Source organism: Numenius arquata, chromosome 15 (assembly GCF_964106895.1).
Source record: "Numenius arquata chromosome 15, bNumArq3.hap1.1, whole genome shotgun sequence".
In the NCBI taxonomy this organism is placed as follows: Eukaryota; Metazoa; Chordata; class Aves; order Charadriiformes; family Scolopacidae; genus Numenius; species Numenius arquata.
In genome coordinates this window covers 9,156,581-9,182,317 of record NC_133590.1, presented here as the reverse complement: position 1 = coordinate 9,182,317, position 25,737 = coordinate 9,156,581, and the positions used below count along the sequence as shown (strand labels likewise).

The 25,737-nt window shown below is 35.2% G+C and overlaps 1 protein-coding gene across 1 annotated transcript in view; it reads right to left on the bottom strand.

Annotated features, from left to right (window-relative positions):
* Positions 1-25,737, bottom strand: part of ATRNL1 (attractin like 1) — a 509,295-nt gene that overhangs the window by 337,659 nt on the left and 145,899 nt on the right. Inside the window, exon 20 of the mRNA XM_074158859.1 lies at positions 16,589-16,682. Within this exon, the coding sequence (XP_074014960.1) occupies positions 16,589-16,682 (94 nt within the window). The remainder of the gene's footprint in view (positions 1-16,588; positions 16,683-25,737) is intronic.

Here is a 25,737-nt window from a genome sequence, read left to right as displayed (position 1 = left end):
ACAAACTAATGGTGTGGGAAAGGCTTCGTGAAAGTCAATGACAAAAAGACAAGAGCATTAAGAAAAAAACCATAATGAAGTTTTATCTTTTTTCTACCCAAAAAGCAGAGTTGGAAAAAGCATTTATACATGTCAGGGTGGTTTAAATACAACAGAAAAAGGTGAAAAAATTCGTCAGTGCAATTCAACAATAAATGCATATTCTTTAAAAAAAAGTAAAAGAGAAAAAAAAATAATGCATATCTTCCCCAAAGAATGGATTTACAGAATTCCCATTTCTGAATCTTAGAGATATTTTACTTTTATGTGGATGGCACTGAACAGCAGTAAAGTTGTTGATCTGTTTAGATGTGCTGTTACTTCTTCTTTTATTCATAGAGGAGGCAATCTTTCTGTTCAACATGAAGGATTGATTTATATATTTTTTCATTTTTACAATCATCATTTTTCACCTTCAACATTACCTTGCCTCAAAAAAACTTACCTTTACCAAGTCCAGAAAACAACAAATAATAATAAAGAGAAGAAAAACAAATGAATGAAGCAAAGTATCAAGAGTGGATGGGAAGAACTTTGTGAACTAGTTTTGTGAAACTTTTGCTGCTTTTCTGTACATGACAATTTACAATTAGGCTCCGAAGAGCAGGAGCAAATAAAAGTCAACTATATGTTCCCCAATTTGCACCAAATCAGAGAAACATCCCCTCTTAAACTTAAGTATCAAGGTGTTATTGTGTGTTTAAATATTTATCTGAATCAGGGCCTAAATCTGTGATTAAACCAAGACTACACGTAAGAAAGGATAAAATGACCTAAACAAGAACGGGATTAGAAAGTCATTTTGAAGCATCTGTTAAAACGTAATTGCTGCCCTTATCTCCTTCTGGATCTTGTAAGAACTCGTTTCCATGCCAATTTTTTTTTTTTTTTTTAAAGTTAAACCTTCTTTATGAAACCTGATTTATTAAATCTCTTTTAGCATATCTGACTGTTCCTTTACCCTTTAATTCTGATCAGATCAGTTCCCTGTGAGCAGCCCAACAACTTTTCTTCCAGGACCATGTGCCACTTTGGGCATGTTTCTTATGTTAGTTTGGTAATCTCACTGCCCTCCCTTTGGCCTCCTGCTGTAATTTAGTATCACTAAATCTATCATTGCTCTGTGTAACAGTGAGAGAAAGGTGTTGCGGCAGGTTAAATTTTCAGATCTGATTGTAAGTTTGCTTTGATTCTAAATCAGAATCCTGTCGCTATTTAAAACAGCTTTTCTAAGTATTTACTTTGACTTCTGGCACTTTGTTCTTTTTTTAAATTGCAGAAAAATTCCTTTCCTTGTAATATAAAAATAATAGATGGAGATGGAGAGCTAAAGCTGTAAATCAATCCTTCTGAAGTGATAATCTAATAAAGCATTCAGGCTTTCCTGTTGAAGTTGAGGATATCATCAGGGCTCTTGGATTGATTTCTGCCTTTGTAATCAAGCTCCCCAGCCCCATTATCTAGTAAGCTAGATAAAGAATACCACTTACTTTTCAATGCAGCCACAAAAATAATATGGAGCTCAAAGCATGCAAAGGTTATGAAGCTTAATTTATATTTTATACTTTCTTAAGGTGATTCTTCAGTACAAAAGAAGAAAGAGTAAGGGAGCATTTCTAATATTAAGATATTATTATCTTTCAGGTGGTGGGTATAGATAGGATTGGTCCTATGCTATTTGTTGTTACCATATCAGTTATTCCCTGAAAATAGCTTGCATATGATGGAGAACTTGCTTTTGCTGCCAAATTTTGTTAGTTCATATTATAAAAGGTAAATTATTACAGATAATTTCCAGTATTGTTGTTTAATTCGCTGCCTTTTCATATTTTGTTTATTTTATGCCATTTGCATGATAATCCAGGCTAAGAAAGAAAATGTAAAGAAAAAAAAGGAAGTTTAAATATGCACTTGTGCTTATATACGGTCATCCTGCAGAATTCATTATCTCAGGTAGTCCATCTCCAGATTTTTAAATAGGAGTGAAACAAATATTTCTCTTAAATAGACAAATCTTCAGCAAGGAAGAATAAAAATATAGGTAGTCATATCAAATTTCACCGATCAACTGTACAATAGGACTTTAATCCTATTTCTGAAAAACATGGTTTTTATAGCCCCGTTTTTCTTTATGTGAATTTTTTAGTGAGTTAAACTACAATTCACATATCCACTGTTTGCTAAGCAACTCTTTAAAATACTGCATGCAGTACTCTTATCTTCATAACAGAATAAAAAGAATATATCCTTCTAGTTAGTCCATCATTAAAACAGAAGCTAGTGTTACAGACAGCTTTTCCAGCACTGCCTGTACTTGGGACATGGGGACATGTGAGAACACGGGATCCTCTGCAACAACTGTGGATATAGAATTGAGACGGAATGAAGATACCTACATGACTTCTAGAAGTCTGCACATACAACTGCAGAAGAACACAAATTTGTTGTAACTAGAAGGTTCTCCAAATTGAGAACTCTTTAAGCATGATTTAGCACTGTGTAATTGACGTGCTTTGTCTATATAATTATCAGCAGCTTCATGGAAAAAGAAATGAGAAGTAATGCATTTCTCACTCCCATGTCTTAATACCAAAATATATTTCTTAGTTCTATCTATGCATAATTTTAATCCTTTATGTCCAAACTTCTTTTAACGCTCTCAGCAACTACTGAAGCAATTTAAAACTAATACCTGGCAACAAAGCAAAACAAAACATTTTAACTTTACAACCAGAAATATAACTATTGCAGCTAAATTTTCATCTATATGTAAAGGCATACAATTGACTAAAAGAGAAAACAGAAAAAGAAAACAGCAGTAGGAAGATGCATTTACTTCTATTAGAGACCATAAGGAGAGAAGAAAAACAATCTTTCCATCACCAGATTTCTAAAAAATAGTGTCACCAGTACCCATTTGACCTAGAATTGCCTTACTGCTGTATAAAAACTGTCTTTTCTTCCCCTTTCTTAGTGAATAAAGAATAAATATCACAAGCCAAGCAGATAGATAGATCTATCAAGAGGGTTTTCATCACAATGTAGCTTCATTTCTTTTACTTATTTCTAAGATTTTGAAAATAGATATACAGATTTGTGCAAGTTGAGTGAGCAATCCATATCAACCAGCAGAAAGAGGCACTATTTTGATTTCAAACTTAGCTATATGTTGATTCTCCAGCCTTCAGCCTGGAGAAGAGAAGGCTCCGGGGAGACCTTATAACAGCCTATCAATACCTGAAGGGAGCCTACAGAAGAGCTGAAGAGGGACTCTTTGTCAGGAAGAGTGGTGACAGGACAAGGGGCAATGGTTTTAAATTGGAAGAGAAGAGATTTAGATTAGATATAAGGAAGAAATTCTTTACAGTGAGGGTGGTGAGGCACTGGAACAGGTTGCCCAGGGAAGTTGTGGATGCCCCATCCCTGGAAGTGTTCAAGGCCAGGCTGGATGGGGCTTTGAGCAACCTGCTCTAGTGAGAGGTGTCCCTGCCCATGGCAGGGGGGTTGGAACTAGATGATCTTTAAGGTCCTTTCCAACTCTAGCCATTCTATGATTCTATGATTCTATGGTTGATAGCTTATAGACAACTATTAGCTATCACACTCGTATTTTTTCCCGTTGCTACCTATATACTTGTACTAGCTTAATGACAAATTGATTAAACCAGATGTTTATTTCAGCTCTAACAACACTCGTACCAATTACTAATTACCATAATAATGGCCTATCAGATGTAAATGTAAGCCCAGATCTATACTGCACAATGGATAATATTTTTATGAGGGTTAAGATCAGAGCATACTGAAGCAATTCTCAAGAGCTTTGAAAAGTCGCAAGTACTGTAGATCTATTAAGGAGAAATTAGATTCACAGAATGTATTTTGTTAAAGTCACAATTCATTTCATTAAAAAGAATCAAAATTTTGGATTACTACATACATTAAGCTTGTACACTGAAAATAAGGAAAATGTGGATGTTCAAGTCTACCTTAGACAATTGCTTTCCCTTCAAATAAAAACTGTCATGCAGATCCCTTCTCATTTCATAAGACAAAAATATTTACTCAGGTCTACTTTTTATCATCAATATATTCTTCCTGCTTTAAATATTTCTATATTTGTTACAAATTAATTCATATAAATTAATTCACGCAAATCATGACTGAACTAGACTTAGAGGCATATCCACTGCAACGTATTGACGTGGATAGCACAAGCCCTGACGAGACACACAAAGGTAATCGGTTCCTTGAGCCTGTATTCAGTCCTGCCTGGTCAAAATTATGTGATCAGTTTGCTGGATTAAGCAGCATCAGCAACACAATCACTTTAAAGTTACCAAATGCTTACTCTAGTATTACAAAACCGTTTCCAACAGAGAACAACTCTATAAGAGCTAATATTTTCAGTTACTTGTCAATTAATAAAATCAGTATCACCTTCAAATCATTCAATCTGATGTTCATTTAAAATGGCAAACAGATTCTATTGAAAAATATTATTTTCATTGTAAATGCTCCTTGAACACATTCTCTGCCCAGTTTAAAAAGGAAAACCTGAAACATATAAGAGGTGTGTGTTACATCAATTACACTTAGCAAAGAAATACATGTTGTGATGGTTAGATTTCAACTCACCTCCCATTAGGTATATATTTTGAATTTTCTAGATACTGAAGTAGTAAGGGAAGTAGTTATTTTGACAGGCTAATGTTTTCATTTTATTTTTAAAATGGCCTGATAGCTAAAGCGACAACTTTACTGAAGTAATTCCTATATATACTTCCTACTGGATTTAATTACAAAGCTATTTTATAGTTTATTTTAATTTAATCTAATTCATTTTAATAAAGTTCAGACTACATTTAATCAAGTATCTCAGATAGAAAACGATGGATATTAACAATCTAGAGATACTAAGTATATAACAGGTCAAATATTTGCTTACTCATTTCTACTTAAAAGGATTTTTCTTTAATTAGAAAAGAAAAAAGGCCTTATTTTCACTCTTTTAAAACAGCATAAACGTTATTCATCATTTACTGAGAATTGATGCATGCTTTGTGCCTCAGTGAATGTTGTCATTTCAGGAAGAAACAGCTTTAAAAAAAAAAAAAAACAAAAAAACCAACAACCACCACCACCAAAACACAAAAGGTGTTTGGGGGGACATCCAATACTATTTAATAAGCTCATCAATTTTTCCTGTCACAAATCTCCAAAAAAATTCAGAATTTACATGAATTTACATGAACATGGAAAACTAACTATGTGCAGAAATAGCTGGAGTTCCTTTGAAATCATCTCATTTTTACAGATCAGTTTCAAAGGAGAAGAAACCACATCATCTGTATCAAAACTCTGCAGCCACAACAGTTTTTACTTGTTTTGCTCACAACTGCAGTTTCTGTTACGGAGTATTTAAAGTCTAACAGTACATAATGAAATACCAGTTCTGCATGTTGAAATCAATGTCTGTATTTAGATCATAATACTTTTTACAATATAACTTTACTCTCTTTAAACTTCAGCCATCCATACCTCATTTCTGTTGATAATAGTTTAATGAAAATGGATCAGTTCTCCTTTCTCTCTAATAAAACACTGTAAAAAAATCTTGCTAGCTCCCCAATACAATGCTACCGTGAATGATTTGGGGACAGAATTTCATAAAGGATTTTACTAGGATATTTTTAAGAACTTCTACCAGAAACTGTTAAGTATCTATTTTATCCTTGGTAGAAACCACAGGAGAAAAGTGAAGCTGTACAAAGATGATCATAAACTATTAATGTACCTCCAGATGTAGCAATCAAAATAGTCCATCAGCAACTGCTACTCGACCTCTCATGTTGGTGGCCATTTGTAAGTAATGAGTAGTTACATTGCACTGGGGCAAGCAGCAGCTGGTTAATCCAAGCCCTTTTGGGGGGCAGCAAGCCAACAAGGCCAACAGTAGCAGCACATCTTGGGATGCAGCTGCACACCCAGCACAACATCTCATCTCTCAATGGAGGTGTGCAGTTGATGAGGAGTCAAGGGAGGGGAAAGGTTTCTTGGAAATATTCACAAAGCTGTCACTCCCTATCCTGTGAGTAACATGTGCTTACAACTCTTTGATGGGTCAATATTTGGGTCTATGGCTCCTAGAACCTGGTGGACATCTGCCTTGTCTCCTCCTTGTCAACAGCTTCTTGTTGATGCTGTCATTATTGTCATGATCCAATATCATTCTAAGTATTTTTTCCAGTCATCATTTTGAAAATTTTGATTGATTAATCTTGCCCTAAATTGAAAACTAATAAGAACCTGCTTTTTTTATGAAACACCTGAAAACTGATGGCTTTACACAACCAAAACTGTATTTCTTTTTTAAATAAAGTTTTGATTAAGGTGACAACAATACTGCTGTAAACCCTTCTTTTCCTTATTTCCCTTCTTCTCCCCTCTTCCTACAGCTGACAAACTGCCTTTGTCTAAGATGTTTATATGGACTATGAGCAACAGCAAGGATGGAGGCACGTCAGGAAACTCTGATAGCATTGATTTCTCAAATACGGGCATACACTAAAGCTGACTAGTGTTTCGGTTTCATGAAGGCAAAAATAATCATATATATCAAATTCTTTGTTCTAGATAAAGTGCCCATGAAAAATCCTTCTAGCAACATTTGTTCTCTGGAAGATGTTCAGCTTGGAACTGCCTAGGTCTCCATAAAGTTTTGTGTTTACTCTTAAATCGTTGAAAACAAATCTCCTTAAATATTCCCCTTCCACCATGGAAATATCACTTTCCTCCCTTCTGCTCCATAGTTAATTGTCCAAAGCTGACTCCAGTAGAAGTAGTCAGCAATAATAACAGTGATGCAGAAGGTTGTTACTGTAACAGAGCATACACCGAATTTAATGAGTTATGATATGGCAGTATACACTAGAATTTTTAAAAAGAGCTCCCTCAGATATCTGGGTTTGTCAGTCACAATTCAGCTGAAGGTTTTTTTCTGATGGCAGCAGGATGAGTAGCCAGAAAAGCCGTCAATTCTTTCTTTTCTTTCTATAAAGAGAACCCCTTATCCTTAACCAAAGCAGTGGAAAAGCCCAAACAACTTCATGCTCCACTGGAAATTCATGTTATTTTTTTTTCCCCTACCTGTGGTAAATATTCTAACTTTTAAAAATTGAACTGGGGTTTTGGGTTAGGAAGAGCTGGAGGATTAAGCATTGCCTTCTTTGAGATACAGAAAAGAAACAAGCTATCTTTTTAACTCTTAAGAAAAAAATCTCCAGGAGTTATTTTTATGGCATAAAGTCTGTAAACATTTAACCATCTTCAAAGAGGGAGAACTACCTAGGGATGAGACTCCAACTTCACCACCTCCTTAAGAGGGACACAATGGAACAAGAATCATCAACACTGATGATCAGAGCCCAAACTTACAAAGAGACACACGAGCTCTAGGGCCAGACTTGTTTTGGGGCCAGTCTTTTTTCAGTGCTGCCCAGTGACAGGACAAGAGGTAATGGGCACAAACTTGAGCATTGGAAGTTCCATCTAAACACGAGGAGGAACTTCTTTACTTTGAGGGTGGCAGAGCCCTGGAACAGGCTGCCCAGAGAGGTGGTGGAGTCTCCATCTCTGGAGATGTTCAAAACCCACCTGGACACGTTCCTGTGCAACCTGCTCTGGGTGGACCTGCTCTGGCAGGGGGGTTGGACTAGATGATCTCCAGAGGTCCCTTCCAACCCCATACCATTCTGTGATTCTGTGAGCTGTAACGCTTCTTATCTTACCACCAAATCATTAGATGCCAGTTGCTTGAGTAGAATTCCCAAATCCAGAATGTCTACCACAATTGCCCAAACAGCAAAGAGGCTGCAATTAGGTGTCTAAGGGACAACACAGTTGGAGACCTTCTTAGCTACCTGTACACTCACCTAGATGTGTATTTTATGACTGGGAGTTATAGATCAAAACCATTTACCAAACTTTGGTGTGTATACAGTTTCTCTGGACAGAAATGGCTGGATCAGAATATTCACTGGGCAGGTGTGAGACATACAGGACACCAGGTGGACAGGCTGTTACTATCTGAAAAAGAGCAGGAATCCGACAGCAGGTATAGTGAGTAGTGAAGATGTAAAATGGTTAGCTCAGGCACACAGTGCCTGGCTATATCGAGGCACAGAAGTCCTTTAATAAGGAGTGGTAAAAAGTTCTCTGCTAGAGTAACTCACAGATGTTATCCTATACATGGCAATTTATGATCTGTGAGATTAGTTATGGCTCCTGTGAACAATAACAGTTTATAATCCAACCACAGCAGCATGAAAAGAACAGAATAATTATATTAACAGTTAACAGAGGTAGTAACCATGATACTCAAACTGGATGTATTTATGATTTGTGGGGACCCGAGCATCTCATCTGGACAGAAATAATAGGCTATGGGGGTATTTGGTTCATGCAGATTAGGATAGAAAACTGGCTGGTAGAACTGCATGTGGAAAAGAAGCTGATCTCCATTGTCAGCAACCTCCAAGTTTTTTCTGGAATCTGAACACTTTATGCTGGCTGTCTTACAAGAAATGCTCCAGTCTCCTTTTACATCTTCTCAAAGCAGTGCCAAGAGATGGTGCGACTGCATGGACCTCTCCCACTGGGCTGACTGCTTTAGAAAAAGAGTTGTTCGTATGGATTTTGGCTTATATTATTTTTCATAAGCCTCAGCCTCGCTAGCTCTTCACTGTAGTTCTGGTCCTGGCCACAAGGAAGCAATCTCAGACGCCTTCATTGCAGACCCTAAAGGATGCCATGCAGCACAGCCCCGACATCATTTTCAACAGCTTGAACCGGAGGAAAAAGCCCTTAAATTTTAAGTCTTTGCAACCTATTGTGATCCTGTCTTAGACTAAGGAGAAGCACTGTGCTACACAGATATGTGCAATTCTGCTTTAAAGTTAGCCCTAGGCAAGATGTAAGCCAGCCCAAGCCACAAGGCCCTTTGCCCCCTCCTTAGCTGTATGGGAACAGCCTCAAAATCTCTTAAACATTTTCTAAAACCAAGCACAGAAGCTAAGGTCACAACTTTGCTGGATAACAAAAAATCAGACTCAATAGTAAAGCAGTTTTATGGCTGTCATAACCTCCCTTCCTCTCCTCTCCTCTTCCCAGTAACTCTTTCATGTCGCACAGGCTACCCCTGTTTCTGTTTTTCCTGCATAAGAGTAACCCACTCCCACCCCTAAATTCATCCCAGTCCAGACTCAATACATACCTAATTAAAGGCAAAATAATTGTCTTTAGCTTATATTTAGCTTTAATTCTTTACGAGTCTGTTTCAGACCTAAAGAACTTGCAAGTTTGTCTATTCTTGTTAGCTGGGCTACTCTATTATAATTAATACATAGCAGCATTACCTTACCTACACATCCCTAGACAATTGGAATTATAGCAACACTTAACACCAAAAATTACCAGCACTTTTTATAAAAGAGGTTTGCTTTATAACAAATGCATCCTGTCTGCTGGAATTCAAAACAGGTCTCAGTGGCGTACCATCTGTGAGAGGCTCAGGCAGCCTGCCCTGTTCCACTGCTTTGCTGATACATCCTGCACTAAGCAAAATAGATTATTCAAATGCCAATCACCAAATGGCATGGCCATGGCATAGGAGGAACCATTTTTAAAACCAAGGTATTTTGATTCACTTACGTTGAAAGAAAATCCAGCACCACATATTTTTCAAATAGAAAACAAAAAAGATATTACTTAATTAAATCTATATTCGGAACACATACTAACGTAAACCAGCTGGGCACAAGAGACAGGTACACTGCTTGCATTCCTATTTTACAGCCTGGAGTGTCTGGAAAGTTGTAAAAGAAAGTGTGTTGTGCTCTGCAGTTTGTATTTTTGGAGGTAGCCTGGAGAGGAAACAATGAATATAAAAAGCCTTAAGAGAACAACTGGAGCCCAATGGTGAGTAGATTCTGCTCTGTTTGCCAAACCAAAGGACATACTTATTTATGTGCATACAGTCAGTTCTGCAAGAGCCTAACTTAGAAGCCAACAGCAAAATTATTTTATTCTCGTGAAACAGAAACCCTCGCACCCAAACTGTTCCCCATTTTCCAGACAAATTAGTACCGAACTCAGAATGATAAAAGGTGTATTTCATTGGAATAGAACATCATTTTTAATGCAGCTCTTGGCAAGAGACATCTTGCTAACATACCTAGTTCTACACTGCAATACCAATATCGCCGTGTTCTCCAGATTTAACACATTCACAACTGACCCACAATGCAGTACCACTATACGAAAATCTCGGCAAGACGCTTCCAGCTGCTCCCTCAGCCACTAGTTCCTTCTCATTTCTGCACTGAGAACACAGGACATTCAAACTTCAGCTCTTCTCTATTTTTACAAAGTTGGGCAATTTCCTGAGTGAAAAAGTGTTGTTTCACATTTACAGGCAGCCTGCAACTCTGAAAGGTCCCAGAGAGCCTCATGAACTTTACATATCATATACTGAATATACCAAAGAAGAGAAAGTGAGCCTACTGCAGTACGAAAAAAAATCAACAAAAAGGCTGATAGTGACATACAATACTGCCAAAACCTATTTTAAAAAAAGACTGCACAAGCCCCATGGCAAATCAGAAATATTATTTTTCTTCAAATTTTAGATTAAAATCCTATCTCAAATGTTTCAAGTGCCTTCTGAGTGTTTAAGCCATTAGAGTGCATTTGGGTCATGTTCTGAAGCTTTGGTATTAGACATATTGTTTAAATGAAAGCTGCAATTTAAGCAAAAATGATTGATGACAGAAACATGAATTAAAGGAAAAAAAAAGTATCTCAAGTCCTTGATAGATCTGGCAATAATCACTACATTGTAGAGCAGAAAATTAGTACATTTACAACATATATTTAATGTTGAAGCGGGAGTTTTATTTCATTGTTCTCCTTAGCAACTTAACGATCTAGTTCTTCAAGAACTAGCTGAGAGCTTGAACCTATCCTTACAGAAGCAAGCTAAAATTTTCAGACACTTAAATAAGAAGAGGGCAGTCACTAAACCCACCTAGATCTACATGCCAGATTTTGCTGGAATTCTTGCATCATAGCTAGTGGAGCAACATGTACAGGCACGTCAAAGGGTTCTGTTAAACAGAAAACTCAAGGAATGGATTCAGCATGAACAAGGAGAAAACAACTCATGTCAAGTACAACCAAATACATAAAACTAATGGCGGAATATGCCCAAATGACAGAAAAAGGAAAGAAAAGATCCTCAAAAAAGAAAAAAAATTAAAATACAGTTTCCTCTAGTATTTTAAAACACTAAATATTATACTTTTTAACTTCACTTTAGAAAAGCACAGATCACCCTGGTAACTAGTATTAAATGGACTCCACCCTCTATGAGGAAAAAGAAATTCTTCAATAGAAGTTATTTTTATTAAACTTCCAGCAATTAGAATCTCCCTGGGTTGGTTTTGTTTGTTTTTTTTAAGTTTGTGTGTGTGTCTTTGCTAAAGGAAGTTCTAATAAAGTGAATTTGTTATATGATTGCAGTCAATTTTCACCCTACTGGAAAGCAGAAAGCAGAGCTCTGAGAGGAAACAACAGGAAACAGATTTACTCTGTTATCAGCAAATGAGCTGCAGTGATATCAACAGAATGGTGAATTTGACTCATAACCCAGTATATTTTTACCTGCCTTTCCATCTGGTAAGAGGAATTATACCATTCTATGAAGGGGAATTATGCAGAAGAGGACAGCTGGATATTTTAAAATCTTATTCTTATGTAAATCAGACTATTAATAAGTGCTTATTATTTATGCACAGATCCTTACATTATTAAATAGCTTTTTTAAGCTTGCATACAGTGAAGACTTAACAAAATAAACAGGGTATATTTTTATAAATAAAATAGTATTTCTTCTACCTCTTCAGAAGAAATAACAGTATGACTAAGAAATTAATTGTCTGAATATTTATTAGAATTTAAATGAGCAAAATATTACTGTTTCATTCCAGAATACCCTGAATCTATACATTTAATTCTCTAAAATTTATCCTTCTTACAACTATATGAAATATGGTATTAGAAATGAGGACTTATTTTCCCCATTGTTTAGTTCCACCTAGCAGTTCTCCATTACAGAAGTCCTGAAGCCCAATTTTTGCCCAGTTCTTACATTGTTTTCTGGTAGATCTTTTTTTACACACCACCTCAGACGTTCTCAACATTTTAATGTTTCCCAGATAAAGTAATTATTATTATGATTTATGCCTCAGAACTTGGATACCCTAACACGATTTAAAAGATAGATAGACGTGGTGCTGAGGGACACAATTTAGTGATGGTTTTGTCAGTGTTAGGTTGATGGTTGGACTCGATGATCTGAAAGGTCCCTTCCAACCCAGACAATTCTATGATTCTATGATATCTAACCTGCCCACCATTCAATACCAACGGGACAAGTCCAATAGCCTAAAATCTGCCACAGTGGAAAGTACTTAAGAGGAGAGATTGATTTCCTTCCCCCAAAACTCCAGCAATGGCTGTAACTGGGAAGTACAGTGCAATAAATGTTACAGTACATCCAGTAAAACCTGACAATTTGAAAAATTTCCTATGAAACTTTATTTCCACCAAGTATTTGTAACCCTGTTACCTTTCCAGAAACTCAAAATTTGTCCAGATTTACAAGGGATGACAAAAACTACAGGCACATCTCCAAGTGAAGGCTGGCTCTTAAAAAATACCAGACACATTGAAACTTCTCAAATAATTATTTAACTTCTCAGTTAATTCTGTAATTTTCATCTTTTTCTTCCTTGTATCCAGTAAAAGTCCATTTAATATCAGAATATGAACTTTGAAACATCGCCTTAGCATATTGCTTATATTTCTTAAGGCCTATTCCTGAAAATTTATCTGTGTATACAATCCTGCATATGGATACACTGAAACCTATGGAAATTTTAAAATGACTGTAGACAAAATTTTATGAGGGAATAAAATGAGCAGCTAGCAAATCAAATATTACAGAAAATTAAAGAAAATTACCTTAAAGTAATAGTTTTCACCTAAAAGTACCTTTTAAGTAATATGATTTTCCTGTTACTTTCAATGGCACATTTTGTTATTAAAATTAAGGGCAAAAATATAACTATTTTTATTAGTATCTATTTTTATTGTTTTACAGTCTAGTTACTTTAACTAATCAAACCATTCTAATCAGTTCCTCTTCACTAGGAGAGTATTACAGGTTTTTACCAACTGAAACTACCTTACAGGAAAGAAAAATATTTCTTTTTGGAAAAAAATGTTATCATGTGTCATTAAAGAAACATTGAAAAGTAGAATGTAAATGTATGCTCAACGCTGCTTTAGAAGACTAATATTGATTTAAAATACGACTATGCTTCCAGTTATCCAACAACACAAATCAGAAAATAATATAACTGAGAGATGGGTAGACTAAAAAATATATAAAAATAAAAAATAAGAAAAAAATAAAGATGATCCTGCATAAAAACATAAATAGCTAGCTGCGATAATAACAAGTAAGGGGCGGGGTGAAGTGCTGTAAAGTTTCCTTGATTTCCTAAAAACGGTGTCCCAAAGGCATGGTGTGTACTACACATGATGGGCAGATATAAAAGCATCAGAGAGAAGGAGGAAGAGATGGAGGGAGGGAGATAACATACAACCCTGCAGCTATGACTTTCTAATCAATAGGATTCTTGACAGGAATATAAATCTAAATTTCACACTGAACAGCTAGAGTCTGGAATTTTCACAGAAATCCTTATTTCAGAAATCACAGGGTTATAGGTTGGCTGCTGAGATTGCACAACAGCCTATCTAACGAGTGGCAAAAAACAATTTTTATCCAGAGCTATGGAGAACAGTATTCACATTTTGAATCAAGTTACAGATGACTTATACAGAATGTAATAAAGTAATAAATACAAGTAAAGCATTCAGCTGATTTATAATAGCCCTTATCAACTAGATAATGACTGCATATGTATTTTGACAATATCATATGATACTTTCAAACCAGGTTTTGAGTGTAAGGATAATTTTTACAGAGAATATAGTTTTCTATGTTTTTAAACAAAATACAAATCTGATCAAGTTCGCATTATTGATACGAGGTTTACATATTAGATGGCGGTATAGAACTTGATTCAGGAGTGACCTATTTTTTATATTCTTCATCTCCTGATGTTCTAAGGGAAATAACTAAAAACCAACATTCGACTGAAACTTCCATACAGGAATGGATCACTCTCCCAAACCAAGCATCAGAGTAAAATGACAACTCTTAAGTGTATCATCTGATGACACGTACTAAAACTCTAAATTTGTGGTTATCAGCTTTCCTCAGGATATCCAGTGATCTTATAATGAGTCTTCAGTACTCAGATTTTATCCGGGTAGTCTCCTAATATGTTCAAAGTGTCTATAACTGGAACTGGTCTCTTTCTACATGTGCTGTCATAAACTGGAGAGTCTACATAGCCTTTTTAAAAAAAAAAAATATTTTTTTAAACAACAGAGTTAGGAAAGGACTTAAGAGCAGAAATTCAATTTTTATGCTAATATTTGTGTCTATGAACCCAACAGATGTAAAGCTCACAATCTGAAATGTGATCACAGCCATAACCAATTTGAAAATGGCTGCTCTGCAGAGTTTATTTCATCCAAAAGAAACCATTTGGAATACCAAACACTTTAACACAACAACTTGCCCTAGATAAGCCTTTGGTCTATGTAAGAATCTGGAAAGGGGAATGTATTACATATGACAAAACCAGGGATTTCAGTGTGAAATTGCAATTCCAAATATACTCTGGAAAATTCAAAATTTAAATCTCCATTTCCTCCATTTTTTGGAATTGCTGTGACTCTTGACAAGAAAATCCACCATCAGAACAACCTTTTCTTTTTTAGTCCAGTAAATGGGATAAAAGAACCTTATACGACAGACATAAGCTCAGGACAGCAGACTGATACAGTTGAGCAGCACAACCAATCATATGAGACAAAAATTCCAAATCAGAGCCAAGAAAACGATGATGAAATGGACACGAGACAAAGGGAAAGCAATAGAAAAATAGGTTTGTTAAATACAGACTGGGGAAAAGGTCTATAAAGAGCACCTGAGGCTCAATGGTAGTCGGCAGAGGATTGGAATTATGAGCAAAGAAACTGTTTCCCATAGTTCAAGTGTTACAACACACACAGGAGTAGATTTCCGCCCCCTCCTCTCCTTTGTAAATAGGTAGAATGGCATCAACATTTGTCTGTAACACCCTGGTAATCAAACCTCCCATTAACTTCTAGAACTGATAAGTGTTTGGACACAAAAAGAGGGAAAGAAAACTTCTCAGTGAAGACTTAATTCAGAGTTTAAAGGTATTATCACTCTTCAGCTTTTGTCATGATAAAAATTCATCATTTAGGGAAACCAAGATTAATTGGAGACTCTCAGGATGAGATGTCCTAGCTAGACAAGAAGTCCCAGAGGTACCACTGCAACAGTACAACCTGCCAGCACAGCTCTCTCATGAATATACACATCACCTCTGGATCAGATATTTTTGTTTCTTGACTATTTATCAAGCAAAGCGTTAAGGGTAGGATTCAAGCCAGTTCAATTAAGTGTATCAAAGATGAATCCCCAAATCCAGTGAAAAAATACACCTTGTGGCCAGCAGAACATTACCTTCCGGCACCTCTCCCTGCTGGAGAGGAATAAGCTGTATTTATGCCTTTTCCCCAGTTGCAACCAACATTACTAAGACAATTTTGCGGCCAGATACTATTTAAAGTAACTATAATTGTGAAAGGAATAAAGTTCCAATTGGATAATGCAGTGTACAGGATAGAAAGAACTGAAAGAAACATCTCCAAATATAAGAAGCATCTCTGTAATATAATATAAGGCTACTCATAGTTAACTTTAGTGTGTTGTGAACTGTTCCTCTAACCAAACACAATAAGCTCTTCTAGCACAAAACAAGACACACTAATTTTACTTTCCATGACAGGTCTACGTTTTCCATCTTTTCTATATTTAATGATATGGGAAAACATCTAAAGCTCTGTGCACCTTAGTATGTTTCCAAGACGCTAAAAATCTAATCACTATAGATTCTAATCAAGATATGTGACAAATGTACTGAATATAGTTACCAATTTTGCAGACATTTTTTACTGACAATAACATTTAGAAATCCTAAAAAAAAAGGAAGACAACTACAGGTAATTCTCTAGGTACTTTTTTTTTTTTTTTTACAGGACATTTTTAAAATCTGTAGTGTCTGCAAAAATATTACTAACAAAAGAGTAATTAATATTCAGTTTCCTCAGAAACATAGAGAACACTAGATTTATCAGTAAAACATTGTCAGGTCAATCACAAAATCCAGATACAAAAAGAAAACACAAAAAAGGAAAAAAGTGATTATACACTAGGCATGAATTGCAATAACTTTGGGCTACACGTAATTGTACTCACAGTTGACACTGGTCTCCTTTGATTCCCTTAGTTGTGCAGAAACATTTTCCTGTTTGCATGTGACAAATATTTGCATGTCCACTGCACGTGCAAGCTATAAAATCAAAACAGAAGAGTGAGATTTATTCACCCATAGTTTATAACTAAAGGAATTTTCACAGATTTTAATACTTCATCATAAACACATTTCCTACAAGCTGTATTAAAAAAAAATATTACTACTTCAATTATAAGCTCCTTAGATGAACATTTCACTAGCACATCGTTTAGTTTACTTTCTGTAGAGTTAAAAACTATGCATGTGTCATTAGGGGTTTTCCTCCACACCTTAAATAATAGCAGTTTGAGAATAGCCATTAAAGTCTACCATTTAAATGCGCAATACAGAAAATTATTAACAATACATCTTTTCTATACAAAGGTGAAATACTGACCAATGGCAAAATCCCATTAGTTTCAAATGTCTAATTAAAGAAAGTATTATTGCAGCTGTTTGGTAAAATGTCTAATATAACTGGAACTCTTGCTCTTGAGAAAAACAAACAAAAAGAAAGCTTTGAAACTATTTGAACAAAGGCGGAGTTAATACTACAGTTATGGTTAACAACAATATCCCAGAAGTAAAAAAACAGGCACCTTTAAAAACTCTTTTATCTTTCATTTAAAAAAAAAAAAAGTATATCCCAAAACATTACTGATTTTAAATAATAGTAAGTATTTTCCAGGCAATGTAATCTATCTGCAATGAGATAATCACTCCTCTAGGATACAACAGGGACTGATAGTATACCATGGCTCCTTTTCCTTCATGGGGAAGAAGTACATACGTCATTCTCTATTTCATAATTCACACAATGTTTTTAATTATAAGACAAACTTAAGAATCAAAATAAATGCCAGTTTCTGCTGAATTTCAGAACCTTCTATTAGGCAAGAATTATCATTAGCCTTACACCCTCCAAAATAAATTGCAGTACATGAAATACAGAAAACTTGTTATTGATGCTCATATTTCACTTTAAGACACAAGACGAGAATTAGAATTGTCATAATTTTGTGTGTGAAAACCTCAGGCACAGAATACAGACACAGAGATATATTTTACTTCAAAATATATTGTACAACCCTGATGGTGACTTTATTTCATATTGCAAATTCCTGCCCATACATACATGCGTACATTCTTCAAATCAAATTTCAAAATTTATATAAACTATATGATACGTATATTTAAAAAAAACCATATAAACTACAAAAATTCTTCTTGCAAGTAAGACCAGAAACATTAGATGCAGTATTTTGGAAACATTCATTCACTCCCATCGTGACTGAGAAACATGAATTAAGTACAGAAATTTATATAAACTGCCTCCAGGCTGAGCTTTAATAATGAATTCTGATCACTTTTGTGTTCTAGGTATAGATACATCTTAGCAATTCAATCCTCTGTAGATGCTGGAAATAATACCCCAGGTTGACTGGCAATATTTAATGGTAACATCTCATTAATATCACGTATTTTAGCGTACATAATGAGTGGACTTTTGCAACAAATCTCCCAGTCATCCCCCTCCTGCCCTGCTTTGGTTTGTATATACTCCATGACAATGAACTCAGCAATGAAACCAAAACATAAGACGACCCAAAGGTGATTAAGGGACTGGAGCATCTTTTGTATTTCGAGAGGCTGAGAGAGCTGGGATTCAGCCTGGAGAAGAGAAGTCTCAGGAGGATCTTATCAAAGTGTATAAATACCTGATAGGAGGGAACCAGACTCTTAGTAGTGCCCACTGACAGAACAAGAGGCAACGGCCACAAATTAAAACCCAGGAAATTCCATCAAAACAGAAGAAAACACTTTTTTACTGTGAGGGTGACCTACTGCAGTACTGTAAGTGCACATGTACTCTGTGCCGCTCATACGGACAGAAACAGCGAGTTCAGCCCAACTTCAAGAGGCTTCCCATACTACTGTATGCTCTCCTCTCCAACTTGGGGTTACATCATAAACACATGCTTTTTTTTTTTTTTTTTTTTTAAAAATAATTTTAAATACTTAACTACCATGCAAACATTTTATCAATCTTTAGCTACTTTAAATAAATAATCAATCTATGATTTACAATAATAAATCTGCCTAAACTATATAATTTTTTATCTATTTTTGTCATGCAATTTTTACATATTAACTGAAATAATGGCATTAGAGATTTAAAAACAAACAAAAAAACCCCAAACAAACAAACAAAAAACCCCAAAAAACAAAACACACCACCCTGGCAATTTCTACTCTATTTTTAGGGAAATAGCAGTTCACACACTACCTTTTTTACAACATGCAGATTCCAAGTAGAACAGAAAGATTATATGAAAACAATATAATCCAGTAGAGTAAAACCATGCTGTAAAATCACAACCCTATAGAATTTATTAAATAATAAACCCACAGCATGATTGATTCTGAGTTGCTAGCTCAGCATATAAATGTTCTTGCTGATGCTGACAACAAAAGAATACCCATCGCTACTTCCATGAAGTATGCATTTTAGACAATTGAATTTAAAAACACTTATTGCTTAGCCCCCATCTCCAACGTATAGCTGCAAGAGCAATTTTTTTCTCAAGCAGAGCTCACTACAAGTGGTACTTTAACTTCATATGTTTGCTTACTTCAAAGATTACTAAACCAGTAGCTGCACACAGATAATTCCTTGAATACACCTTGCTCATTTTTTTTAAAAGGAAAGCTATGAGAAAGCTATTAAATATTGAGGTGCACTCCCTTAATTTTGGTAATGTGCAAGTCGTAAGTTGTATTAAAAAACATAAAATACATATGTAACAAAAAAAACTCCATACACATCAAAACACATATATGTTGTATAAAAAACATGTACATTGTATATGTGTCTTAAAAAGGAGACATGGGCTTTCTCATGCATTTAGGCTAAGTATGAAATAGCAAGAATAAACATAGATTAGATATAACAGTGTAATGCTCAATTTCACTGTAAATGTTCACTTACAGAATCCATTAGTCTACTCATATGAGAATTGCCCTTCTGAAACAATTTTCTTCATTATTAATATTACAAAACTGTCTAGTCACTTATTTTCCTAGAAATGTATACTCAACTGGAAGCTCCTAATACTCTTCTAGCATTCAAAAATTACTTTTATAGGAAATACATCCATTCAGCCTTTGAGACAGATAATCACAGAATCACAGAATGGTAAGGGATTGGAAGGGACCTCTGGAGACCATCTAGTCCAATCCCCTGCCAGAGCAGGTCCACCCAGAGCAGGTTGCACAGGAACGTGTCCAGGTGGGTTTTGAACATCTCCAGAGACAGAGACTCCACCACCTCTCTGGGCAGCCTGTTCCAGGGCTCTGCCACCCTCAAAGTAAAGAAGTTCCTCCTCGTGTTTAGATGGAACTTCCAATGCTCAAGTTTGTGTCCATTATCTCTTGTCCTGTCACTGGGCACCACTGAAAAAAGACTGGCCCCATCCTCTTGGGATGTAAAATGTAAAAGCAAACAAATGTGCACAACACCACTTATGCAATATCACTAATTGAGTAGCATTAAAATTAAGCTAAATAACTTCTATGAAGCAACAAGCAATAAAAATAAGTGTTTAAAAAAAAAATATTGGTATTAGAAAGTACTACTCTCTTCTAGCAAGCACTGCAAAAGTACAGGCGGGTCAAGTGCAACTGTCATTTTATAGTGGCACAATTAACCTTCATGATAAGCCAGTCTTATTAGACTAATTAGCACATATATGGCTAATTTTATTTTCATCCTTTTTGGTTTGTGATTTATTTTTCTTTGGTCTCAAACTAATTTTTTTTCATAGTTCAATAACAGTACAAAAAAGACAAAAAAACATCTATGTGTATTGACAGAGTACTAAGGACTGAGAGATGCTGTAACTTGCCAGAGAGAGAAAAGGGGAAAGGAACAGATATAGTTTTAGGATTTATATAGCCAGGATGTAGAATCTGGATATACAGGATATACAGGAATTTTGTAAACCACCCAAAGCAAATATATCATGTACATATCATTTAAAGCAAGGTCAGCTATTCCCAATATTAATAAAAATTAGAGAATCATTTTACCAGATCAATACTGGATATAAATTTGTTCTGGAAAAGGTAAATATGCCAAATCACCCAGACAGCCATTTTTGTAAAATTAAGACACTCCTCACAACATAGCATTTTTTTCAACAGGCACCAAATTTGTTCTCTCAGACTGCATTTCAGCCTGCCCTCTGCTCTTCCTCCCCACTTTAGAGGGTCACGTGGCGGTTACAGAAATGCTCTTGTCCATAGCCACTTCCTGTTCCAAAAAAGCAATTCACCCAAGCCTGAATGTCATTTAACTTTTTTTCTGGAATTTATAGTCACAGAAAAATACAGACAATTTGAAAGACAATTACTTTTTTCCTAGAAAGCAATATTGTGTCACTCAGTCAAACAATCTGGAAATCACAAGTGAAGTTTCCTTCACTTTTGGACTGACACATACATTCCTGAAGGAGGCTATTTATTCTAAAAAACCCAAAACAAATCTGGAAAACAACAAACAGGCTGTATTTCTGTTGCAGAAAACAAAATTTACTTTGGGTACACCAACACAATCCTATGGCAACCTTCTCCATTTAAAGGCTTGTATTTATTCTTAAACTGCGTTTATACTTTGGCAAAATAGCTCTCCAGTGTTTGTACTTCATTATTTCTTCTGTTTAAAGTATTCATCCTGAAAAGTGAACTGATTTTTGTTTGTTTGTTTGTAATGAATACTTCTCAAGCAATCATACTAAATCTGTCTTTAAACATCAGTGACTAACATTATAAAGACAGATTGGAAAACCATAATTTTCTTTTATACAATTAGATAATGAAAAAGAAACACAGAAGATTAACACTGAAAGACAGGGTATTTTTTTTTTTCTTGTTATGAACTGAATAGAACCTTGAACAATTAACAAGAGTCTTGCTGTGCCTGACTCTTTCATGTCAATACTGAACTATAGTACAGTATTTTTACATCTTGCTTTGGGGATCATTCAAGAAATGTATTTTCTACCAAAAAAGCATGCCAAACCAAAACATTTCCATGAGAACTCATGAACTAAGTATCACCGATTTTATTTTCTCCGTGTTAATCTGCATGAAAAACTGAAACTTTTAGACTTACTTTGAACATATAAAACTGATAAATTTCATGTGAAAACATTACTAAGAGCACTTTATTTGGAGATAAATTTAACATGTCCTACTTATCAGTTTCCTTTTCATTCTTTCCACTTATTGTTTTCATTTTTAAATATAATATGATATGTTATTAAGAAATAAATAGCCTACAAATTTTACAGTGGGTTCAAGTGCAGGTTTTGTGAGTTCAAGTCAAAAACTAAATTCTGTATCTGATGTATAGCAGAGTCCTTTAAGCATGCAAGCATTTAAAGTGATGCTTCTTTCACATAGCTACTAGATTAAAATATTATTCCTTAAATTACTCTTAGTTTTCTTGTTTGTGAAGAGGCCTCTCACATGAAAACATAAGATAAAATTAGAATTACTTAAAGAATTAATTTCAGATCTGGCAGACTAAAAATTTTACTAGGTTTAGTAAAAACTAAAACGGGGGGGGTTGTTGTTTGTGTTCTTTTTTAAAGGAAAAACACAAACTGATGATTTTGGATGCCTCCGTCTTTGCATGTCCAATATGAGATGTGTTTAAGAAGACTTTTTCAGACACCAAAGGCTTAGAACAGTTTTTTAAAATTGTGTTTTTTTAAATTTTCTTGAAAAAGACAGCAGCTTCTCTACTTGAAAATTTTGGCCAAAAGCCTCCTTTCATCAAAACACTGCTATTTTTCCCCTCTCTCTAAGCAAACGTATAACTTCCTAAATTATAACAGAAAAAAAAAATAAAGATTATTATAAGGCAGTACGAAAAGCAAAACAATTTAAAACCACTCAGTAGCTATTCATAGTGGCTTTAAATGTCAAAAAAAAAGTTCCAATCTAAGGTGAAAAACAACTGAAATCAACAACTGGTGATTGCAACTATTTGTGTATATTTGGTCATTCAGAGTAAAAGCCCAAAGAGAAATGCCTTACACAATTTATGAGACAAAAACACCACAAAATGTAAAGAAGTCAGCAAATAATTTCCCTGTGTTAGCCATTAGGAGGTACAAAATATGACTGATTTTTAATGCATTCAGTTGTGAGTGAAGCTTTTTTTTTTCCTTATATAATGAATGTGGCCTGCCATTGTAAGGCATTGCATTTACCACTCAGAAAATCAACTGCAATCAAACAGAAATGGCATTACAAGAGTTTTTTTTGAGAATCTTCATTCTACCAGTTGGAAAATGAGTTGCTTGATGCTTCAAAAGCTATTTTCTCAACAGCCTGTAGGGGGTTCCAAGACCTCTTCAGGAAAGGGATGACCATTTCAATGCACAATGACCACATCTTGACTCTTCTGTCCTGGTGGCATATTCATGTCTAAGGATTCAAATGGGTAATGCCATGGTCCCTGTTACAGTGGGAGGTCCTGGCACACTTCTCTGACTGATATGCAGTCTCTGATCTAATTTAAACTGATGGACACATAACCAAATTTAAAAAAAAAAAAAAAAAAAAAAAAAAGGAAATTAAATTCTTTTAGGCTGTAAAACTGCAATCAATGATGGCAGATACCATGCTGCATGTTACATGTCAGACTGAACACTTGTCAGGAGGCATATTTGTGGAATTTTCAAGATTTACAGACAGAGATGCTGGAATTTCTGACTGACTGCAGATGTCTCCGCATTTAAAACTATGAGACTAATGGGGAAGTTGTGAGTGGTTGCAGTAAAAAGAGAGAGAACGAGAGCTTCTCAGCACCTAGAAATATCTAGAAGGGTAGACTCAGTAATTACAAACAAATGAAATGCCTACTTTTTTTTTTTTTCTATTGCATTTGGGAGAAGACGACTCTGGCTGCAGTCAAATGTTTATTTGAGGATCAAGTAACAGTTATTCTAGAAAATGTCATCTTCAATTTACAACCACCAACCTGCAATCGAAGGCTAGCATCTTCTCAGCTATACACTGTAGCTAATTGGGCTCCTGACATCTCTTTCAATACAAGGTAAAATACGTCTGCTTCTAAGAGGCAGACTACATCACTATATTTCTGGTCAGCTGAAAGTTTCTAAATCATGCCCTGGGATGTATCTCCTCTGGGAACATCTTTCGGAAACCAGTGACTTTACAAATTTCATTAGGAAAGTGAACATCTTGATGCACAGCTCAGACAGCACAACAGAAATACATTTTATAAATACTTGTTAGATTTATAGCATGTAAACCTGAAAAACACAAAAATAAGAATGCACAGCAACAGCAACTCATTCATCAGTGCCAAAAACTATGTTACACAATAACATACAGGAGGACTTAATCACCACATCAGTGGAAGCAATAGAATTGTCATTAATCCTTGCGAAAAGATAAAATAAGCACAGAGATAAAGGTATATAATATAAATCAACCTGCTGTATCTCTTTAGTATCTATAAAAGTAGTAAGTGGTGATCAACTAAAGGATGCCTGAATTCTCAGTTCTCAGGTTAAGATGCTAATAGTGGTCTGGGAGACAGCCATCACTCGGAGACTAGCTGGGCATCGGTCTACCTGCGGGAAGGTGGTGAGTGACTGCCTTCACTTTGTTTGGTTTTTTCCCCCTTTTTTTCTTCCCTTGTTACACTGTCCTTACCTCAAACCCATGAATTTTCTCACTTCTGCTCTTCCTATGCTCTCCCCATCCCACTGTGGGGATCCCTTTGCAATGAGCACATATCCTGACTTAGTAAGTAAAATCAAATTTAGGGAATTAAGCACTAGCTTAAAAATCTGGGTTTTTCAGTGCTTGACAGCATGTTTATAAGTCTTCTGTATGTAATTAGGGAAAATCACCAAAAAGATTAAATATACCAAACAGATATCCTGTCAAAACCTTATGAAGTCTCACAGCCACCCAAGTAATCTCTCTCTGGCGGTTAACCATGAGGAATGTTGCTTTCAACAGTTGTTTCTTCTATTTTTTTTCCTCCCATAAAATTACAGACATCTAAACACAGTGTGACAATGACATTTTACTTGAAGTATAACTCCAGGTCCTTTACCTAGGATTATTCTGAGTAGAAGTAGGTTACGGAATACAAATGTATCTATAAAAAGGTTCGTAGCTATAGTTGAGGTTTTGCTTTTAGTTTACAATTAGTTATGCTAGAAGTCATACTTTATAATACAAGTTAATCTACAAAAAAGCAAAAGAAAATTATATGCATACGCAACAATTAATAGCATACTGAAAAGTTTACTTAGCACATTTTGCTTGGCAGTCAAAAAATAACTGGAACAGTAATTAGTTAAAAATGTCTTTTCCCAAGTTCCTCAACTAAGTTTTTCTTATGGTAATCCACTTTTCTTCTGCTTTAATAGTAGAGGACTTATTTGCAATACACTTTGATTGGAGTGAATTTAAGTTCATAACTAAACCCAAGTACAGCCATTTTATTCACTCAGTATTCAGACTGTTTTGAACACTGGGCAATAAACACCATTCACCAAAGGAAGGAAAATAATTTTTCAAATCACCTTTGGAGAAAAAGGCCTTCTTAAAGAAGAGTGTTTATTCTGGCAAACTCTCTGCAAAAAGCAATGTGAAGCTTCTCTTGAATACCTTATTGTGCTCTTTTCTTTATATTTCATATGTACTAAGAAGCCCTCTATCTATTACTAAAAACAAATTCCAGCATTTTAGTTAATACTAAGTGGCTCTATTCTATAATAGAGTATTGTGTAAAAATGAGCAATTGGTGTCATTATCTCTATTCAACACTCTAAAGATAAAAAGAAAAAAAAAAAAAGCACAACAAAAAACCACCACCACTACTGCAAAGTGAGACTTCTTGACAGCCCCCTCATTTCTCAAAACCTTTGGTTATTTTGTTTCTATAGGATAAACAAAATCATGTTTTCTGCTGGAATGTAGCACCATATGTGAGCTTTCCTTTTTTCTGAATAATCTTAAATTACAGCTTCTTATCAAAGAGTTTTACTAGGAACTTTTG